Source organism: Bombyx mori, chromosome 3 (assembly GCF_030269925.1).
Source record: "Bombyx mori chromosome 3, ASM3026992v2".
Lineage (NCBI taxonomy): Eukaryota > Metazoa > Arthropoda > Insecta > Lepidoptera > Bombycidae > Bombyx > Bombyx mori.
In genome coordinates, this window is record NC_085109.1 from 1,698,842 (window position 1) to 1,720,898 (window position 22,057).

Below are 22,057 nucleotides of genomic sequence, written 5' to 3' on the forward strand. Positions count from 1 at the left end.
ATGTCGGCTTCTAATGGAAAAATATTTTTTCAAATCGGTCCAGTAGTTTCGGAGCCTATTCGAAACAAACAAACAAACAAATCTTTCCTCTTTATAATATTAGTATAGATGGGTGTAGTAACATTGTGTAACAAAGTCGGGAAATGCTTATTTCGTACATTCCTGTCATAAAATACGTAAACAGACAATATTATATTCTTATATTATAGATATCTTATTTGTTATTTTAGAAGTAAGCATTTCACATTGACGCATCTTTCGAGACAAATCATTAAGGATCCTCCCGATCCATTAACGGTTCTTTTAAGTACCTCAAGCACCGGTCACCGTCCTCACCGAGTCCGTCGCTTACGACGAAGGGTTCGACGCGTAAATTAACCCATAGACACAGCCCACTAAGTTTCTCGCCGGATGATCTCAGTGGGTCGCGTTTCCGAACCTGTAGTAGATTCTGTGAAGCACTGCTCTTACTAGGGCTAGTGTTAGCAACACTTTCGGTTTGAGCCCCGAGAGCTCACCTACACGCTAGGGTAAAGCTGCAATAGCCTTTCAAGGCTCAGCATAGTTAGGAAAAAAAATCGTTCGAGCTCATAGAGATCGAGCAGCAGTGGTTTAATTGGCTAATCTCAGCACCCAAAGGAAAGCTATGTAGCGGCACTTATCACAAAACAAAAAAAATAATTGATAACGGAAATGCATATTCTCTTTGTAATCATATTCTATTCAGCAGAAAAATCCGATAAATAATTTTCATTAACCCAACTAATTAAATATGTTATTTAAGTTATCTTATTATTTTAATGTTCACTTACGTTCACGACTGTGCTATTTTATAACAGGTATTTAAACACTGAAGTAACGCTAAATAACTACATGCATTTACCTAAAGCGACGATCATCTTGTCATTACGTACATACTCGCTGCTGAGTAAGTTCCTTTTGTTATATTTGTGTAAATTCACACTCTGCTCATCTGGATTTCGAATCTTAAGCAGTAAGTTTACGTTGCTATGGTGGTTATTCATAGGCGATTCTAATAAGATAATTAGGATATAACACTTACAATCTACTCTTCTAACGGACATTGATTCTGTAAGGGGTAATTGTAACCAATCAGGGCTACCGCCTTTATTCCTGTTATATTACCACTGAAGTTGTAAGTTTTCTCCTATTCTACTTTAATTGTAGTATAGGATTTTTTTTATTGCTTAGATGGGTGGACGAGCTCACAGGCCACCTGGTGTTAAGGAGTTACTGGAGCCCATAGACATCTACGACGTAAAAGCACCACCCACCTTGAGATATAAGTTCTAAGCCCTAAAGTCTCAGTATAGTTACAACGGCTGCCCTACCCTTCAAACCGAAACGCATTACTGCTTCACGGCAGAAATAGGCATGGTGGTGGTACCTACTCATGTGGACTCACAAGAGGTCCTACCACCAGTAAGAAGGAACGTTTCGTACAACAGAATCGGAAATTGTGAAAGTTTTACGACCGTGTTTAAAAGTGTAAAAATGTTTTTACGATATCTCATAAATCAAACGCAAAATTATAATTTGCGTAATCACTGGTGGTAGGACCTCTTGGGAGTCCGCACGGGTAGGTACCACCACCCCGCCTATTTCCGCCGTGAAGCAGTAATGCGTTTCGGTTCGAAGGGCGGGGCAGCCGTTGTAACTATACTGAGACCGTAGAACTTATATCTCGAGGTGGGTGGCGCATATACGTTGTAGATGTCTATGGGCTCCAGTAACCACTTAACATCAGGTGGGCTGTGAGCTCGTCCATCCATCAAAGAAAAAAAAAAATCTGTCAATATTTGAATTTTTTTATTACCTTTGTAGACAATATAGGCAGACGAGCATAGGGCCCAGCTGATGGTGAGTGATTACCGTAGCTCATGGACGTCAGCAATGCCAGGGGCACAGCCAAGCCCCTTCCTAATATCATTGCTTCTCATCATCAAAATTACCGGAGTAGTTGTTCCACGTCCGTACCAATTCAAGAATTACCTACTCGAGAGCAGCAAAGTTATGTTAAAAGTCGTTCCACTATCAGCAATTTCACGATTAGGTAACTTTTTAGTGAAATTAACCAGCTGTTGATTCAGTCTGTACTGGCTTTTGACAATTCGAAGAACAAATGGTGATTTAAACTAAACTAGTGGTCCCTCAGTAGTCGAAATTGGACTGTAATTAATTGAAATTATAAGTTTGAACATTATTATGGTTCTATTGGCAAAGACTATATTTCTAGTCACATATTTCGCCAAGAAAGATAAACAATATTAACTTATTCTCAATTTGACTACAGACTTTAAGCAATAACAAAAGTTTGACATTAAACAAAGAGTATGTGTGTGTGTGTCAAATACATGGTAGGGCGTGTAATGTTTTCTTTATTGATTTCATGTATTTTTATGCATAATTAAAAAAAATTATTAACGTTCTGCACTCCTCTATATTCTCTATAAGTGTGGGAAATTTCATACTCCTCCGTCCGCACAATTTTCGTAAAAAGGGATACAAAGTTTTTGCTTCACGTTGAATTGATATATAGATTTCTAATAGGGTGTAAATTAACTTAAAATCTATGTCTTACTGGTCTGATTTTAGTGTTGATTATGAGTGAGGTTCTGTGGTGCTTGTTGATGTTATGCGCGTGTGTGTGGTGGTGGTGTAGCGCCCCACGACGCACTCGTAAACTGCTCGCTGCGTTGCCTTCCTTCCCGCAGCTGCCTCTACTTGGAAACATCCATCAAATACCCAGAAACAGTATAAGTAAGAATTCTATTTTAGATATTGTCAAGTGATATAAGTCAACTAAACAAACAAACAAAATATATTCGCCAATAATTTCGAGAGTAAAATTCACAGAAATATGAAAAACTATATAGCTACTGTTAGCCAGCATATTCAAGAAAAAAAATTGGTAGAATTTTTTGGCATTAGAACAGTTTCCCGTATCGGGATCAGATGTTTTTGGAACGGACAAACATAATTTTGGAAGCATCATTAATCGCTTTTCCTGTGTGCTTAGTGCGAATTTTTTTAACGTTTTCGATAGCCTAAAAGTTAACTCAAATTTGTATGCAGTAGGAACGTTTGCCTACGTTTGCCGCTAGGGACGCTGTTCCAATTGAACACAAATTTCAGTTAATTTTCACACTATTAAGAACGTTAAAAAACTCGCACTAAGCACACTGAAGGCAGCAGCGGATACCGCGTTCATCAGGGCCCTTCAACCCTGCACGTCTCAATTATAAACGTGCTCATCAGATCTTCAGTCGGTGCTCGTTCATTTCGAAGAGGTTATTTATTTGGAGAACCCTCTCATCGTGGCCGCCGGTAACTACATACCCGATCTTGCGGACAGAATGGTAAAAAGTCGACGTCGCCCTAAACACGTCATTTGGGATGCTCCCGATCTATTAAAGGTACTTTTAGGTACCCCAAGCACCGGTCACCGTTCTTGTAGAAAACGTCGCTGCGACGAAGGACTCGGCGAGTATATTAACCCACAAATACAGCCCACTAACTTTCTTGCCTCTTGCTAGGGTTAGTGTTAGCAACGTCGTCACGTTTGAGCCCCCTGAGCTCACCTGCTAGGTTAAGCTGAAATGGTCTCTCAAGACTATCAGCATAGGTAGGATAAAAAAAGAAAGATGTTCGTTTTCGAGGATGGTTCAAATACTCCCGTAATTTTTCAGATCTATTTCAATTTTTAGAGAAGATAGCTGTGACCTGTGACACAACAGAGATGCCGTTTGTTTTTTGGTTGGGTCCGCGGCCTATCTTATGTGAGTGTTCGACTGTATTCATTAATCATGCCCTCCTCATCAACCCAGGTCTGGGCGTCTCATCTCGCCCACTACATTCTGGACAACATGGTGTGGTCAGGATAACATGCATCTTACTTCCTGCTACATTTTGATTGCGCTTAAAGTTTCGATGTACTGGCCTTTTGGTAGACATTAAATATTTAGGAGTTTGGGATATGCAAATAGCGTCCAAGTGTTTAGATATAGAAGATAGAAGATAAAGTGGTAAACCTCTAAGCGCTAATTTGATTTTAATGACGTTGCGTATTATGTGTGTTTAATTGTGTGTGCATTGGACTTATTATTTATTCGTAGGTGCTTTCGTAGGTAATTCTCATTGTCTGCAGTCCCACAGTTTTTATAATGGGAAGAAACGTTTATTTGCATTAGAATGTAAATCGTTAATTTTGGCGCGGTAATTATTTTATACGTACAAAAACGTATAATATAATAGCCGCAAAAGAAATAAATAAATTGAAGTCGCTAACACACATCAAATGTGTACTTGGACTATCAATCATAAATGATCCTTTGAACTCAATATGTTCACACGTATTTATTTTCTGAGAAAGAATTGTTAGTTGTAATAGTACATTGAAATCCATAATATGTGCTTTTTTTAATACTTACGTAAACACGCGTTTCTTGATTAAATAATTTTATGAATATTATCCTTTCAACTGCCACAAATTAAGGATTTCTTCTGCGCTATGGGATACCGGAAATATTTAGGGATGCATATACTCATATATATGAGTTCACGGCTTACCTGGTGTTAATGGTTACCGGGGTCCTTAGACGCGAATCACACCCATCTTGATTATATGAAGTCGATCTTTTTTTTATGATTGAGGGATTACTGGTGGCCTGGTGGCCTTTTCAGTATCACCAGGGTAGGTGGGCGAGCAAGGGCTCTCAGCCAGGACGCGACCGAAGGCGATCGTTTAACGGCTGTTCCACATTTCAAACTGAAATACGTATCTGTTTCTCGGCAGAAATAGGTAGGACGGTGGTACCTACCCATGCGAGCTAACTAGACACCCTATGACGGGTCAATATTCCGATACCAAACAGTACTAACCACTGACTCAATTCCATAATCGTAATTTTATCCCTAACTAGCTGACCCGGCAGACTTCGTAATGCCTCAATCGATAAATAAAATACCTAAACTTTTGTACAAAATAAACTTAAAACAAACAAAAGGAATCCGTCTGACGGGGGGACATTAAAGGAAAAACAAAATTGTTATTTTTATTTAATTCCGAGCATATTTATCTACCTTTTAAACCTTCTCTGGACTTCCACAAATAATTCAAGACCAAAATTAGCCAAATCGGTCCAGCCGTTCTCGAGTTTTAGCGAGACTAACGAACAGCATTTCATTTTTATATATACAGATTATATTAAACTCGTCTTTTATTTCCCAGTTATCAGTGATCCAGAGGATGTGAAGGGTGTGAACAACGCGTTCATAGAAAAACCACATTACTATAGTTTCGCGAAGGTCTGGCTTGGAAACGGTCTGGTAGTGGCTCCACGTATGTTCCTTTACCTGTCACTATTCTGTTTGAGCTCCTGATCTACGTAGGTAATTTTTCTGGCGAAAATATCACAATAACGGCCACAGACAGCGTTAAAATGGAGAAACGAAACAATGACGACCATTTTGAATTTTGGACGTGCGAGTTTGTGGTGACAATGGGCATCGATGATCCATTTGTCGTGGTCGCCGCTAATTACTTATCTGACCCAGGTGACGGGGCAGCGCAAAGTCGCCGTCGCCCAAAACATGTCTTGTCCAGTCCCCCGGATATACTCTCGGTACTTTTAGGCCCCTTAAGCACCGATAACCGTTCTCGTCGAACTCGTCTATTAAGAGTTCGACGAGCGAACTAACCCATAGACACAGGCCACTGAGTTTCTCGTCCTCTTTTCTCAGTGGATTGCAATTCTGATCCGGTGGTAGATTCTGCAAAGCCCTGCTCTTGCTCGCGCTAATGTTAGAGCATTCTCTTGAGCCCGTGAGCTCACCAACCTGTCCGCGCGTAGGAACCTATTCGCTGGAATAGCCCCTTAGGTCATCAGTGAATACGAAGAGAAAAAATTTTGCAAAAATTAGCCAATTAGTGTGCAAAGTCAAAGTCTTTGCGTACTAGAAATGCCGCAATCAATAAATTATCTAAAATTAAAATTTCGGTTCAAATATTTTATGTCTTCGTTTGACATTTTGGTTTCCTTTGCCATCCGGTGCCTAGAGTTACCATTCCGCTTTCTCCGCCTCATTGACGGCGCTGGTGCTAGAACCAGTTGACATTCTCGGTGTTTCAGCGGAAATTTGGAAAAATAGCATCAAGAAGTTGTCGGGCACATTCACGCCGAGTATAGTGGAAGGATACCAGGAAGTCTTCGCAGGGCGCGCAGCCGACCTCGTCCAGAGACTGAAGGCTCGTACTACGGAGGAGCCCTTCGACATCATGCACGACCTGGCCTACACTACGCTTGAGGCTATATGTCGTTAGTATATTTAGGATGAGCCCAGTTATTGTAAATGAAAGTCGTTATTAACTCACACACTTGTATATTTAACGAAAATACAATAGGTACGTACAGTTTTATTATAGCTATCTAAGTGGAACTGTGTTCGCCGTATGACTGTTACAACTGACTGTCGTCCCAATATCCTTTTCCCACAAGCGTGGAATGGTGAAGATGACATCTTGCATTATGTAGCTAGGTAACACGCCACGTAAGTTATTAAGCATGTGTGTCAAATCTTAGTTTGTTTTATTTATGTTGTTAATGGACTGTCGATTGTACCTATAATGAAGGTGACATTTGCCATGAACTTTTGTCAATTGTTCAATGTTTTGTATCGATGATCACTTTGTTGGTCCAACTTAATAAACTAGAGGTCCCGCAGTAGTCGAAATTCGACTATAATTAATTGGAATTGTAAGTTTGTACACTATTATGATTGTATTTTATACTTCTATAATCACAAATTTCGCCAAGACTACACTATAAAAAATATTAACAAAGACAAACAATATTTAATCTCAATATGACAACAGACGTCAAGAACAAAAGTTTGACAATAAATAGTATGCATGCGTATGTGCGTCAAATACATGGTATGTAGTGTGAGTAATGTTTTCTTTATAAATTTAATGTATATTTTATGCATTATTTAAAAAAAAATATTAGCATTGTGCACTTCTTCTCTATATTCTCTATAAGTGTGGATAATTTCATACTCCTCCGTCCGCGCAATTTTCGTTAAAAGGGATACAAAGTTTTGCCTTCACGTATTAATATATAGATAAATAAAATAAAATAAATAAAAATAAAAATGTGTGTGTGTGTGCCCCTACAGTATACGTTTTTAATCATCTTGCCGTTCGAATACGTCATTTGCCTCCGATGTAGCTGGTACGTGCGTATTAATCATGCGAGCAATACCTATTATTGTATATTATTAGATACGGCGCCCTTTTGACCCGTAATTATAATAATTCGTTCTGGATTTATACTAGAGTGACATTTCCTTTTTTATCTTTGGAGGCATTAAGTCCGATACATTGGAATTGTATATGTAGTTATGTTGGACAAGATTGGTTTAAATAATTGATCTTAAATGATAGTCTACTGGTCAGGACCCCAAAATAAAATCGACCGATCAATATAAAATAAAAAAGGAAAATATAATATGACTTGTAGTTATTCGACTTTATGCATCTGATGTCGAGATTTTTTATGAATAGTTTCACCACAACCTGGTGTTAAATGATTACCTATCGAAACCAAGAGACATTCCAACGCATATGTTTGTCAGCCAGCTTGAGACACGAGACCAAAGTTTCAGTTGTAGAGCAAGAGGGTTCCACCCTTTAAACCAGAGTGTTCAGCCTCAATAATAAGCAGAATGTTGGTTCCCACCTGTACTGATTTAGAATATAGTAGATCATTACATATTTCTCTAAAATATAGATTTGCGACTTTGGCTATACATGATTATACCCATCATTAAAGCCGTAATTTTTGACATAGCAAATGTGACCTTGTACATACATACATATGTATTATATAATAAAAAAAATGAGTTACTACGAAATTAAATTTACATTTTTACGTTTTATAGTTTCACACGAAAGTTTACTTCGAATTTAAAATTCATTAACGTATATAATGTTAGCTATGCGGAACTGTATTGTTAATATAGTACAAGACTTATGTCACATGGCGGCGTTGATATTTTTAATACGCTTTTAATAGCTTCAGACGTATGTATGTAACGGAATCTTTGAACATGATTTTGAACCCCTTCAAAACGTCGGATTAACTCGAAATTTGGTATACTTATGAAGCACGAAGATAATACAATATTTAAAAAAAATTGAAAAAAAATAATTGAAAATAATTAAATTCAACCAAAAAATTAAAAATAAATAATATGTAGTTTAAAAAAACTGACAAAATACGCTTTTTTAGAAAATCCAACTAAAAAATAGAAAATAAGTTTTAATAAATTTGAATTAAAAATAGTGTAAGAAAAAATGATTTTATTGTAAAAAAAGCGTAGGGTGCATGGTATCAGTAGTTATAAATATTTTATGAACAGATATGAGTAGAAGGGTTATTTTGATAATACCCTGAAAAACACCCCACGCTTTTTTTACAATAAAATCATTTTTTCTTACACTAATTTTAATCCAAATTTATTTTTAAATATGCATTTATATTGTTTGTTGTTAGAGACAGCCTTCGGTTTTCCGAAGATATCCGAGAGCATCGTAACTAAAGAATATTACGATGCTTTTCATCGCTGCTTGGAGCTGCTCATCCGACGTGGCCTCAACCCTCTGCTGCATCTCGATTTCATGTACCGTCTAACTCCAGCATCCAAAGAACTGCAGAAGTGCGTCGGCATATTACATAATGTTTCCAATACGGTGAGTTTTGAAGACATGTCGTGATAGGCACTTACTGTTTAGTCTCCGAGGAGCCGGAGACAGGATGAGATGACACAGCATCGCGAAAACGAAAGAGGTCTCGCTATTTAAGCGTCCAATTATGAGTCACGATCTCACGGCCCACCTGGTGTTAAGTGGTTACCGGAACCCATAGACCTCTACAAAGTAAATGCTGCCACCCACCTTAAGACATGAGTTGTAAGGTCTCAGTTTTAACAGTAGAACGGCTAACCCGCCCTTCAAACCGAAACGCATTACTGCTTCACGGCAGAAATAGGCAGGATGGTGGTACCTACCCATGCGGACTCACAAGAGGTCCTACCACCAGTAGATAAATAAGATTTCGTAAGAGAGTTGTTCTTTCGGACGTGATGTCTTCGGGTTATTATTTATTTATTTATTTATATTACTTTGATCGGGTAATAAAGCGAGTGGTTTATATTGATCTACTTGCTTTATTACCCGATTGAAGTAAGGTAAAAAATAGCCGAAGACATCATAAGGTCATCTGAAGATTATTCAAAACTAATTACTGCGAAACTGAGAAAACACAATGAATAATCACATAAAAATGTTTTTATAATTTTTATTATATGTATACATTTGTATAGATACACTTTTTTATTTTATTGTAATAGTAATTATGAGATAACTTTGTTGAGATAACTTATTACTGAGAATTTTAATTTACAAAAATTCTCAGTAACATTTTTAATTATTTTGAGGGATATTTTTTATTTATTTCATCTACAACGTAAATGTCGCCACCCACCTTGAAATATGAGTTCTAAGTTCTCAGTATAGTACAACGGCTGCCGCACCCTTCAAACCGATACGTATTACTGCTGCACGGCAGAAATAGGCAGGGTGGTGGTACCTACCCTAGCGGACTATCAAAAGGTCCTACCACCAGTAATTGCGCAAATTATAATTTTGCGTATTTGATTTTTCCATGCTGGTATCCATGACACCAGGTGGATCCGTGAGATCATCAAAACTATCTAGTACAACAATGTACCTAAATCTTGTATTTCACAGGTGATTACAAAACTTATCCAAGAGCGAGAATGCGCCAAGCAAGACAACAGAAATGAAATAGGTAATAATGGAACTCATAACAGAGATACTTTAATTTTAAGTTTAACGGCCGTCTGGTGTAGTGGTAAGTGACATGGTCACTACACAAGGGGGTCGCGGGTTCGAATCCCGCCAACCGAAGATATATGTATGATAAATATAAATGTCTTTTCCAGGGTTATGGATGTATATTATATATATGTATGTGTATAATAAAAATCTTACATTTATTTCCGTTATCTGGTACCTGTAACACAAGTTCTTTACGAACTTATCACGGGACCAGTTAACGTGGCGTGATTGTTATTAAAATATTTATTTATTATTTATTTATTTAAACCCCGATTTTGAAACATTCTTTATTGGCGCTTGTATTGGCCTTATTGTCTTATAGCCTATATATGGCCTTCCTCAATAAATGGGCTATCTAACACTGAAAGATTTTTTCAAATCGGACCAGTAGTTCCTGAGATTAGCGCGTTCAACCAAACAAACAACCAAACTCTTCAGCTTTATAATATTAGTATATTTATAATAAATAGATAAAAAATAGCCGACTAGTTAATTCAAAATGAAAAGAAAATACCAATTTTAAGTTACACACTCAACACACTGCGAGTATATCGGTGTGTGCATTTGTTAAGGGTCAAGAGGGTAGTCCCACCTCTCCTCCTTGCGTCGATAATCCTCAATGCTGAAGGTCGTGGCCTCCTCTAATAACTTTCTCCTGGATTATCCTGCGCCACTCCTGTTTTTTATTGCTTAGTTAGGTGGACGAGCTTACAGCCCACCTGGTGTTAAGTGGTTACCGGAACCCATAGACATCTACAACGTAAATGCGCCACCCACCCTGAGATACAATTTCTAAGGTCTCTCAGTATAGTTACAACGGTGGCCCCACCCTTCAAATCGAAACGCATTACTGCTTCACGGCAGAAATAGGCAGGGTGATGGTACCTACCCATGCAGACTCATAAGAGGTCCTACCACCAGTAAAGAGGTCCTACCACCAGTAAAAGAGGTCCTACCACCTGTTTTCTAGTAGTCCCACCAAACGAGTCCAAATAACATCCCTGAGCCAATGAATATTGTTTAATCTTAATCAATTTTTGTTTACCATTAGTACCAAATCGTCGAAGGTTCAAGTCGTTCCTAGACTTGATGCTGGAAATGCAGGTCAGTACACCGGAGCTGTCCGTGGAACAAATCCGCTCTGAGGTGGACACGGTTCTGTTTGGGGGACACGAGACGGTGGCCACCACCCTGTTCTACGCCCTCCTCATGATCGGACGGGATAAGAACTTACAGGATAAACTCTATAACGAGTAAGTCAATCAGTTGATGCTCATCTAGTTGTCGGAGAGTCGATGCATTCAAAATAATAACAACCTCGTTTACTTTTCAAATGTAATTTTTAAATCAACCTGTACCTTCGTTCGAACAAACCGGACGTGATTTAAATAATTATTAAAATATTCAAGTTTTTATTTACATTTACAAGCAACAGATTCAAGTATTTAATGTCATTAACGAATGACGTAATTAGGATGGATTTATATATTAATATGCAGTGGATCTAGATTTACATGATCAAAAATTAACGTAAAGAAATAATAAAAAACTTGTAAACGACAAGATAAGTATCTTTACTTAGTTTGGCTATTTTTTTTAATTTTTTATTGTTATGTAGGTGGATGAGCTCACCTGGTGTTAAGTGGTTACTGGAGCCCATAGACATCTACAACGTAAATGCGCCACCCACCTTGAGATATAAGTTCTAAGGTCTCAGTATAGTTACAACGGCTACCCCACCCTTCAAACCGAAACGTATTACTGCTTCACATCAGAAACAGGCGGGATGGTAGTACCTACCCGTGCGGACTCACTAGAGGTCCTACCTCCAGTAATTACGTTTTTAGAGACATTAGAATGATTGAGTCAGTTCTGTGGAGGGAATGACGGTTTTTTGCAGACTGTTTAATGAAATCGCGCTTTATCCACGTTAAGGGTTCGCGACGTGGTCGGGGACGGTGGTCGTCCGGTGACCGGAGCGGACCTGCCCCGCCTGCGCTACTGCGAAGCCACGGTGCTGGAGACTTTGCGCTTGTTCCCACCTTTCCCAGCCGTCTTGCGTATGGCTGATAAGGACTTACAACTCAGCTCAGGTATTTAAATTCTATAAATGAAATAAATCCTAAATTCTATCCCTTGGGCCCGCGGTCCGCTCTCAACATCTGCAGACTGTCCGGTCCCTGACCTTTAGGCGCGGGGACCTAGTAAGAGGTTCGGTTCCGGCTCAAAAAAAAGAGGTATAAATGAGTGCTTATGTTGACTTCGATACATATTAACAAATGTGCGGACATCCGGCTAGCGTAGGGTTAGCGGGTTAAACTATTCGAAGTCTTGGTTTTGTAATACTGGTCTAAGGGGGTGTGGTAAAAATTGCATAATCCGACCGATTAAGTGGTAATCGGAGTATACGCAACTTGAGGTGATGAGATGATGAGAGATGATGAGTCTCCCCGGCTGTCTCAGCCTTACGCTTGCGCAATGTAACGCAATCAAAGGAGAGCGATAAATACGTTCTCGAGAGGATGTAAGATTCTTCTGTCAACTACCATTGCTTTATTTATTTTTATTTATTTATTACACTTCATGTAAAATTTACATTGGCGGACTTAATGCCTAAGGCATTCTCTACCAGTCAACCAAAGGTAGTGCAGAGTAAAAGTGGTAGGTGCAATGAAATTTATATTAGGTAACGAATACATACAAAAAAGTATATCTACATATATACAAAATCACATATACATATACATATACATACATACATACATATATACACACATACATACATATATACACACATACATACATATAATAGTTTATACAGTATTAAAAGGAATATATTAATAAATTTCCTTAACAAATAACTTCATCAAGTTCATGACGATTCCGCTAACTTTTCCAACAGCATTCGCCGAACCCTTAACTTGAACGTGCAGCGGTTAGTAATAGTCCTGATCTCGAGAGGAAGCACATTCCATAGCAGAACAGATTGCACGACGAAAGAGTTACGAACATAACTAGAACTGTGTGTGGGACAACGAATTAATAGGCTATTGAGAGAACGTAGGGCCCGCTCATGGCTGGAGTGAAGATATTGAAAATAGGAAGTTAGATAGGAAGGAGGTTCGGGAGACATAAGTAAGGAATGAAGAGTCGTCAGTGCACGTAAATCACGACGCTGGCGAATCGGTAGAAGTTTGAGCTGAGCACGATAGGAAGATATATGATCATATTTACGAAGATTAAAAATAAATCGAATGCAGTTATTAAGAAGACGATCAAGTTTATTAAGAAGGTCTGCATTCAGGTCAAAATAACACACATCACCATAATCAATTATAGGGAAGATCAAGGCTTGTACTAGCATAGTCTTGGTCGCTGATGGTAAGAAATTCTTGAGGCGATACAGAGCACGAAGAATTCCAGAGGTTCTTTGTCCAACGTAAGATACTTGAGCTTTCCAGTCGAGTGTGGAGTCTATGTAAAGGCCTAGGTTCTTAACCACGGAACTTAGGGGAATTGCTGTACCATTATAGAATATAGGTGGGAGTGACATAGTAGTTAAGCGTTGGATCATACGAGGACTGCCCACAATAATGGCTTGGCATTTCGTTGGATTCACAGTTAAGCCAAACTTAATTGACCAACTGCATATGTAGTCCAGATCCTTATTTAGCTGGTTTATTGCCTGAGAAATAGACTCCACAGTCGTCTGTCTATAAAGCTGCAAGTCATCAGCATACAGATGATACGCACACTGAAGATTATGTGTTAAGAAATTTATAAAAATAGAAAATAACAATGGAGACAAAATACCGCCCTGGGGCACGCCAGAGTTGACACTACACCAACTTGAAGAGGTGTCATCAATACGAGTACACTGCTGGCGTCCCCGAAGATATGATGAAAACCATTCCAGTGCTGTAGGAGAGATCATAATATAGGACAAAATAGATAGGAGGATATCGTGACTGACGGCATTGAACGCATTTGAAAAATCAATTAGTACCAGTACTGTGACTTTAGTGTCTTGCATACCTGTCCTAATGTCGCCAACCACTTTAAGGAGAGCGGAAACGGTGGAGTGACCTGGTCGGAAGCCAGACTGGTAAGGGCTCAATAGGTTGTTCCGGAAAATAAACTGCGACAATTGTTTGTGTACGCAGGCCTCTATCACCTTGGATAGAAAGGGAAGAATAGATATGGGCCTGAAGTGATTTGGAAGGGAAGGGTTAGGAATTTTAGGAAAAGGAAGAACATAAGCCTTACGCCACAATGAAGGAAAAGTGCCTGATGATAGGGAAAAATTTGTGATGTGCCATATAGCTGGCAGAAGATGATCCAGGATTGTGACGATCATACGGCGACTTATATTGTCACAACCCACGGCGTTCGATTTTATGGACAGGATAATATTTTTGATCTCATCCACAGCAACCGAAGAAAATTCAAAGGAGTCAACATTAAGTCGAGACAAACCATTCAGGTAGTTCGAGGTGCGACATTTCGTTTGATTATTTAGTGGTGTAGCAGAGGAGAAATGAAAGTTGATGTCATTCAAACTTATCGTCGCCTGAAAATCAGAGTGACGCTGTCTGCCAATACCCAGAGTTCCAAGGAATTTCCAAATATCGGCAGGCGAAGCGGAATTTATGTTTTCTAGAATGTGGCGTCGTTTAGCGTTACGTATCATCTGATTGCACCGGTTCCTCGACACTTTAAATTTAGTCCAGTTATCATTACACCGATTCCTCCTAAATTTTCGAAAAGCCCGATCCCGGCGCCTCATAGCCATCCGAATACCTTCAGTCATCCAAGGAGCTGGTGGGCGTTTCAGTTTAATTTTTCTGATAGGCGCATGAGTGTTGTAAAGCCCAAGGACAACCTCATTGAATATGTGAACCTTTTCATCTACCGAGGGTGAAGATATTAGTTGGTCCCAGTCCACTTTAGAAGCGTCTTTGCATAGATTTTCCTTATTCATACGACCAAAACTACGCATGGACAAAACCCTGGGCTGTGGTTTAGGAGGTTTAATCGTATAGGATAAAAAGATGAGGTCGTGATGGGAAAAACCAGGAGCAGGATATTGACCGTGAGTGGGTACAGAGGTAGGAGTGGAGGTCAGCATTAGGTCTAGCCAAGTATCATCGCCATTAATGTTGTGGTGAGTAGCCTGTAGAGGCAAGACATGAAGACCAGTAGACCTAATGATTTCCTGAAGTTTACGGGAACGAGAGGATAAAGGAGCTATGAAGTTGGTGTTGAAATCTCCCATGATAATGTGATGTGAATAATCTGACCCTAAAGATTCCAGAATCGTCTCGAGACTGGAGAAGTAGTCGACGTTGGGGGGACAGTATACGACACCGAGAACAATTTTTGCTCCCTTCATAGAAATTTCAAGAAAGAGATATTCCACAGGTGTAGAAGAATCAGCAGACGAGCAAGCTATTGTTTTATAAGAAATGTTACTGCGGAGATATATAGCAACGCCGCCCCCTCGGGCATCGATACGATTATTCCGTATTAAAGTAAAGCCATCGAGAGGGTAGATAGCAGAAGGTAAATGAGGCTTAAGCCAACTCTCAGAAATCAAGACAGCATGAACGTTAGTGTTAGTGAAAGTAATGAATAAGTCATTGTAGTGACTTGGTATACTTTGAGCATTAATGTGACATACATTTAAAAGGCAGTCAGATGATTTATCAAACGTCTGCCGTATACAGTCTCCAAGGGAATCGGGAAGTGAACAATAACTATCGTTATCAGATGACAGCATAGAATCATTAGCAGAAAGAAACGAATCATCAATACATTCCATTGTATACAAATTAAATATAACAGAATAATATAACTATAACTATACTATTATAATAAAATAAATAAATAAATATATAAAATAAACTAAAATAAATATAACTATACTACCATAAAATAAAAATAAGGATTAAGTTTAAAAGTAATGCACGCGCAATGTCTCTGCACCACCCGCCAGCTGATATACACAGGATGATGATACAAAACAAAAAAACAAAATTACAATACCTTATAAAACAGAAACAGAAAATAAAGAATATTAATAACGAAAAACATAATAAAGGCCATAATTTACAATAAAAAAATCAATTAATTAGAATAATGAAGAACAAATCTCCACAACAATATTCTGATTAAAACTTCAAAAAAGTAAACTACAAGGCAAATTTTATCTGTGAACGCAGTCAATTAAAACAGTCTGTCAAGTGTCAAATTTACAGAATTAATTATTTTAACAAGACTACCCACAAACACATTAACATTTGCCAATGACAATATTATACTCCGTGATGCCACTAATCTACCCACGAAACATATCAACATCAACAATACGTGAATAAAAGTAAAAGTGAAAAATAATAAATCCAATGATAAACATTTAAATCATCAAATCATAAATTGTGAAATGAAAATAATGATATACATACGTTGTGAAGTCATAAGACTAAATATATTAGTGAAAGTCGAATAATCTTAAGTAATTAAAGTGAAAAAAAAAAACAAAAAACACAAGCACAGGCCACTAGGTCTTCCGCAATTTCGAGTTCACAGTGATAGCCGGTGCCGCCTTAGAGACGCTGCCCTTAGCTGATGTTGGCTTACCATCCACAATAGGATATTTAACTGCGAGGTCGCTAAACTCATCCATAGTGGTCAATCTGTGACGATTTCCATCCGCAGCCTTGATAATAATGACCCCGTCTTGCGTCCAACATTGACGCACACCAAAATACTGACGGCTCTTGCCGAACACCGCCTGTCGAGATTTTGTAAGGAATTCCTTGATGGACACAGGAGAACCTTTAAGTTTGGACTTCGTCCTCCAAATCGACATCCGTGTATCTAAGCATTTCAATCTGACCAGGATTGGGCGGTGATGATCCTTATTAGTAGCTCCTATACGGTGACACACATTGAAGTCAGCAGCAGAGGTATTCAGAAGCATTTTTTTATGCAAAATATCCAAGATGGCAGCGGTGCAGTCTTCGTTTTGAACTTCAGGGACTCCCAGAAAGATGAGGTTTTTTCGACGATGTCTGGTCTCGATCGCATCAACCAGTCGAGTGCACTCACCAATCTGCTGTCGAAGAAGTTTCAACATAGAGAATATAAGTTCCCGGAATGTTCGGAATTCCTCCGCAACCTTGGAGACTGTATCCTTCGCAGGCCCTCCAGCATGAAGCTGTGCCTCAAGATCGGCCATTCTTTTCGTGAAGCACTCTTCCAAGTTTCTTTGAGCAACCTCAATCGCAGATAATTGCGACATAGTTATGTTTCTGTTTCAAGGGGTGCTGGCAGGTGGTATTTTTATTGGCTTAAATCATGTAAATATTGCCAACATGCATATATATACTTAATGACACACAAAAGGATCACAAAATCTTTATAATGTAAATAAAATGAATTAATTTTAATTTTCAAACTTAAAGCACTTGTTTCACTTTTGACACCTACCCCCAAAAAAAAACAAAAAAAACTTTTACACTTTGGGTTAACGTATAGTTAACTTACTAAAAAGACAAATATATAAATGCATGCATACTATTTTTCGTTTTCTCACAGTTTAATGAATTCTATGGAGATATGACGAAAAACAGGGACTCATAGAGTTTTCGAGTCTTCGTGAAGCACGTACAGTTGATATTTTGAAAGCGAAAGTATCTACATGATCTGTTTTTCAAAGCACAGATTGCTTGATTGTTCTGTAGTATATTGTGGTTTATATAATTTATTTTAGTTGATATGTATTTCTCATCTATGTATTTTGTATGTATTTGTATGTATGTATCTATCTATTGATTTTGGCAATGTAATTATAACATAATGTTCATTTTTACTCATGTCGACTATAATTCTTTAAATTATCGCCATGTATTAACTTTATCACAGCTATCTACGGACTTCTTGAGTCTTTCACTTCATCAACGAGGGTTAACTGGAAGAGAATGCCTGCATGGCGTTAAGTTCATCTTTGTACAATATTTTTGTGCAGTAAAGAATTTTCAATCAATCAATAGACTTCCTTCTCCATTTCTACAATTTTGACAATAACCAACGTCGTAGACACGCTTAAATGTTAAATGGTAGTTTGTCAGTTTAAATATATAAAAACGGTGCGCGTGCAACTTGGTGCACGTGAATGAAGGGAAACTTCTTTTTCGATGTGTAGTATTGTGGCTTTCTTCATTTTTCATCCTTAAATTAGATTGCCCTTGTAATAGGGAATGCTGTGTAATAAGAGATGCGACATCGACAACATTTATATTATGTATATTTTAAATTATAGGTAGCAAAATAAATATATGTATATATTTTTTTATATGTTTATTCCGAACTTTTGACATTTGACAGGAGATTATAAAAGTGTTTAGGGCAGATATAAATGCGACATTAACAACAGCCCGGTGTGGCCTGCTACCAGTAATTGGACAAGCAAATTCCAGGTAAGTGCGTGGTGCCTCGAGGAACGGTGTGCGCGGTGAGCGCGATGGTGATGGGCCGCGCGCGCCGACTCTGGGGACCCGACGCGGCAGAGTACCGACCCGAGCGCTGGCTGGCCCCGCCACACGCGCAGCCGGCTGCCTTCCTCGCCTTCAGCTACGGCAGGAGAGCATGCATAGGTAGGAGGATTAACTGTTACGTCTGGATCAATGACCTTTTGGGGATAACGACAAAAGAGAGACCTTCCATCGAGCGAATATTGTTGTTGGGAACAGGGACGTCTTAAACTGGGATGAGGCCCTTGGGCACACAAGAATTTGAGGCCCTTTTGGAAAGTAAAAAAAGCGAATTATAATTTAAAAAAATTACTGAGTATGACCGTTTATTATAGGTAATCAAATACAGTATGATATATTATAATATGTCATTAATGATATTAGAATGCTGCTGGTTTTTTGGTTACGATTTCGATATCGGTTTTTTCGGGATTTCTGTTGAGCAAAATCTTCTATTATAGGTATAATATATGCCTTGTAAATAAAAAATACCTTCTGATTACTGATTTGTGAAAAAAGTGTAATGTGCCCGACAAAAATGTTTTGAGAATAAACGTGTGAGAGAAATTGTCGGTCTTTCGGGGGCCCCTGAGAATGGGGGCCCTGGGCACGGGCCCCGTGTGCCCTTATGGTAAAGACGGTATTGGTTCGGAACTTGTATTTATCGCACATACGGTGCGATAACGTCACTTATGCGAATTATTCAATTTTTCAAGGGAAACGTTTAAAAATTCAATATTATATAATACTTATAAATTGAAACAAGTTCTGCTAGGCTATAGAAATAAAATGATAATAGTGAAACTATAAACTACATCAGTAAAAGCAAACATCTCTATCGTCTCACTAATTAAAAACTATTAAAAAATGTATTTTCTCATACTCAGTTCTGTGTTAACAAAAATTGCATAGGTGACTTTATAGCACCGTATGTGCGATATGCAAGTTGATCTTGAAAATGTCGTAAGCGAGATTCAGGCATCTGTCAAATATCTTGCGTTGTATGAAGGCTACCCCCGCCACAAATTCATTGAAGATAATACCCAACTTATGCAGCACCAGAAAACCGTTCAAACCACACCCTGATAGGGAGTTTACCACTAATTGAGAAATACCAAGCTGTATAAATCAGCTAGATGAAGCGTGTCGCATGACCACAAATACAAACTAGCACAAAATCTTTCGTTCCCTGTTCAATCCCATGGTATACTTTTATTATATCATTTATTATATTTATTACTGGTGGTAGGACCTCTTGTGAGTCCGGAGGGGTAGGTATCACCGCCTTGGCTATTTCTGCCGTGAAGCAGTAATGCGTTTCGGTTTGAAGGGTGGGGCAGCCGTTGTAACTATACTGAGACTTTAGAACTTATATCTCAAGGTGGGTGGCGCATTTACGTTGTAGATGTCTATGGGCTCCATTAGCCACTTAACATCAGGTGGGCTGTGAGCTCGTCCACCCATCTAAGCAATAAAAAATATATATCAACAGGGAAAAATTACGCTATGGCGATATTGAAGACAGTGTTGGCAAGTTGCGTTCGAGAGCTGGAGTTTACCGCGGAACAAGCTGAGCTGCAGTTGAAGTTAGACGTGGTACTGCGGCCGGCCTCAGGCCACCTCCTGCAAGTCAAGACTAGAAACTTAAAATAAATCACGTACCTTCAAATATTACTCGTCTTATTTTATTCGGAGAACGAATGGACAACTAAACAAACACCACCCAATAATTAGACGTCACACAACCCTTTAAACTTTCGCGTAGGTACGTTTGATGATGACGTCGTGGCCTAAAGGATAAGACGACCGGTGCATTCGTGTTAAAGCGATACACCGGTGTTCGAATCCCAGACGGGTACCAATTTTTCTATTGAAATACGTACTCAACAAATGTTCACGATTGACTTCCACGGTGAAGGAATAACATCGTGTAATAAAAATCAAACCCGCAAAATTATAATTTGCGTGGTAGGACCTCTCAAATATATTAAGTGTATAATCTATGGTAGGACCTCTTGTGAGTCCGCGCGGGTAGGTACCACCGCCCTGCCTATTTCTGCCGTGAAGCAGTAATGCGTTTCGGTCTAAAGGGTAGGACAGCCGATGTAACTATACTGAGATTTTAGAACTTATATCTCAAGGTGGGTGGCGCATTTTACGTTGTAGATGTCTATGGGTTCTAGTAGCCACTTAACACCAGGTGGGCTGTGAAGTCGTCCACCCAACTAAGCAATAAAAAAAAATGTAGATCATCTAGTCTACTTAAAAAATTGCACAAAAAAGTAATAATATTTTTAACAATGTTATTCAATGCTATCCTCAGACTACATTATTACCCAAAACTCTGGCAAATAGCACAAGTCTGCATGGTTATAAAGCCTGGAAAACCAGCGTCAGATCCAAGTTCATATAGGCCCATAAGTCTTCTACCTGTGTTGTCTAAGGTGTTTGAAACGGTATTTCTAAAAAGACTGAAGCCGCTTCTTGACCAGGAAAAGATTATACCGGATCATCAGTTTGGATTTCGGGCAAAGCATTCTACTGTCGAACAAGTACACAGAGTAGTTCATAAAATTCGACAATCCTTAGAAAAGAAGGAATACTGTTCTGCGGCATTTATTGACATCAAGCAAGCTTTCGATAAAGTCTGGCATAAGGGATTACTATATAAATTGAAAACCCTCCTACCGAATTCTTTTTTCATGCTCCTGAGATCCTACTTAAAACACAGAAAATTCCAAGTCTAATTTGGAGAGGACTGTTCGAAGCTGTATAATATTAACGCCTCCGTACCCCAGGGATCAGTGCTTGGTTCGGTCCTGTTTTCTATCTATACTGCAGACCTGCCTCAATCTCAAGATGTTGTAACTGCGACTTACGCTGACGATACAGCTTGTCTGGCAAGTGACATAGATCCACATAATGCAGCATTACAACTACAAGTACAGCTTGACAAAGTAGATGCTTGGCTGCAGAGATGGCGATTAAAACCTAGTGTAACTAAGTCAACGCAGGTAACATTCACCCTCCGGAAAGGTGTCTGTGGCCCTGTTTACATGGAAGGTAAAGCTTTACCAAATGCCGACTCTGTGAAATACTTGGGATTACACCTAGACAGAAGATTAACCTGGGCGAACCATATAAAAGCAAAAAAACGAGAAGCGAACTTGCAATTTCTCTCTTTGAATTGGTTACTGGGACGCCGGTCTCCACTGTCACTAAGTAACAAACTCCTGGTCTACAAAGCGATTATAAAACCTGTCTGGACTTATGGAATAGAACTGTGGGGTTCCGCTAGCAACTCGAATATCGAGATCTTACAGAGATTCCAGAACATTGCTCTTAGAACTATCTCAAACGCGCATTGGTTTGTAAGAAATAGTGAGATTCACGAATACTTAGATATGCCGACTGTTCGAGAGGAAGTCAACAAGAACAGCAAGAGATATAAGGAAAGACTAAATGAGCACTCAAATGAATTGGCAAGGTGCCTGCTAGACACAACTGGAGATGTGAAACGTTTAAAAAGATGGCAAATTGTAGACTTAGACCAAAGATACTAAATCTACTACTGTAATTG

At 38.8% G+C, this 22,057-nt stretch overlaps 1 protein-coding gene across 2 annotated transcripts; it reads left to right on the top strand.

The window, feature by feature from the left end:
• Positions 1–861: 861 nt before the first annotated feature.
• Positions 862–20,146, top strand: Cyp366a1 (cytochrome P450 CYP366A1). Of its 2 annotated transcripts, none has more exons than XM_038017848.2 (11): positions 862–928; positions 2,617–2,781; positions 3,711–3,800; positions 5,252–5,362; positions 6,153–6,338; positions 8,577–8,773; positions 9,833–9,893; positions 10,995–11,196; positions 11,879–12,036; positions 18,424–18,600; positions 19,970–20,146. In XM_038017848.2, exons 1-11 carry the CDS (start codon positions 874–876, stop codon positions 20,128–20,130), a joined length of 1,563 nt encoding a protein of 520 aa, XP_037873776.1. In that variant the 5' UTR covers positions 862–873; the 3' UTR covers positions 20,131–20,146.
• Positions 20,147–22,057: the final 1,911 nt, after the last annotated feature.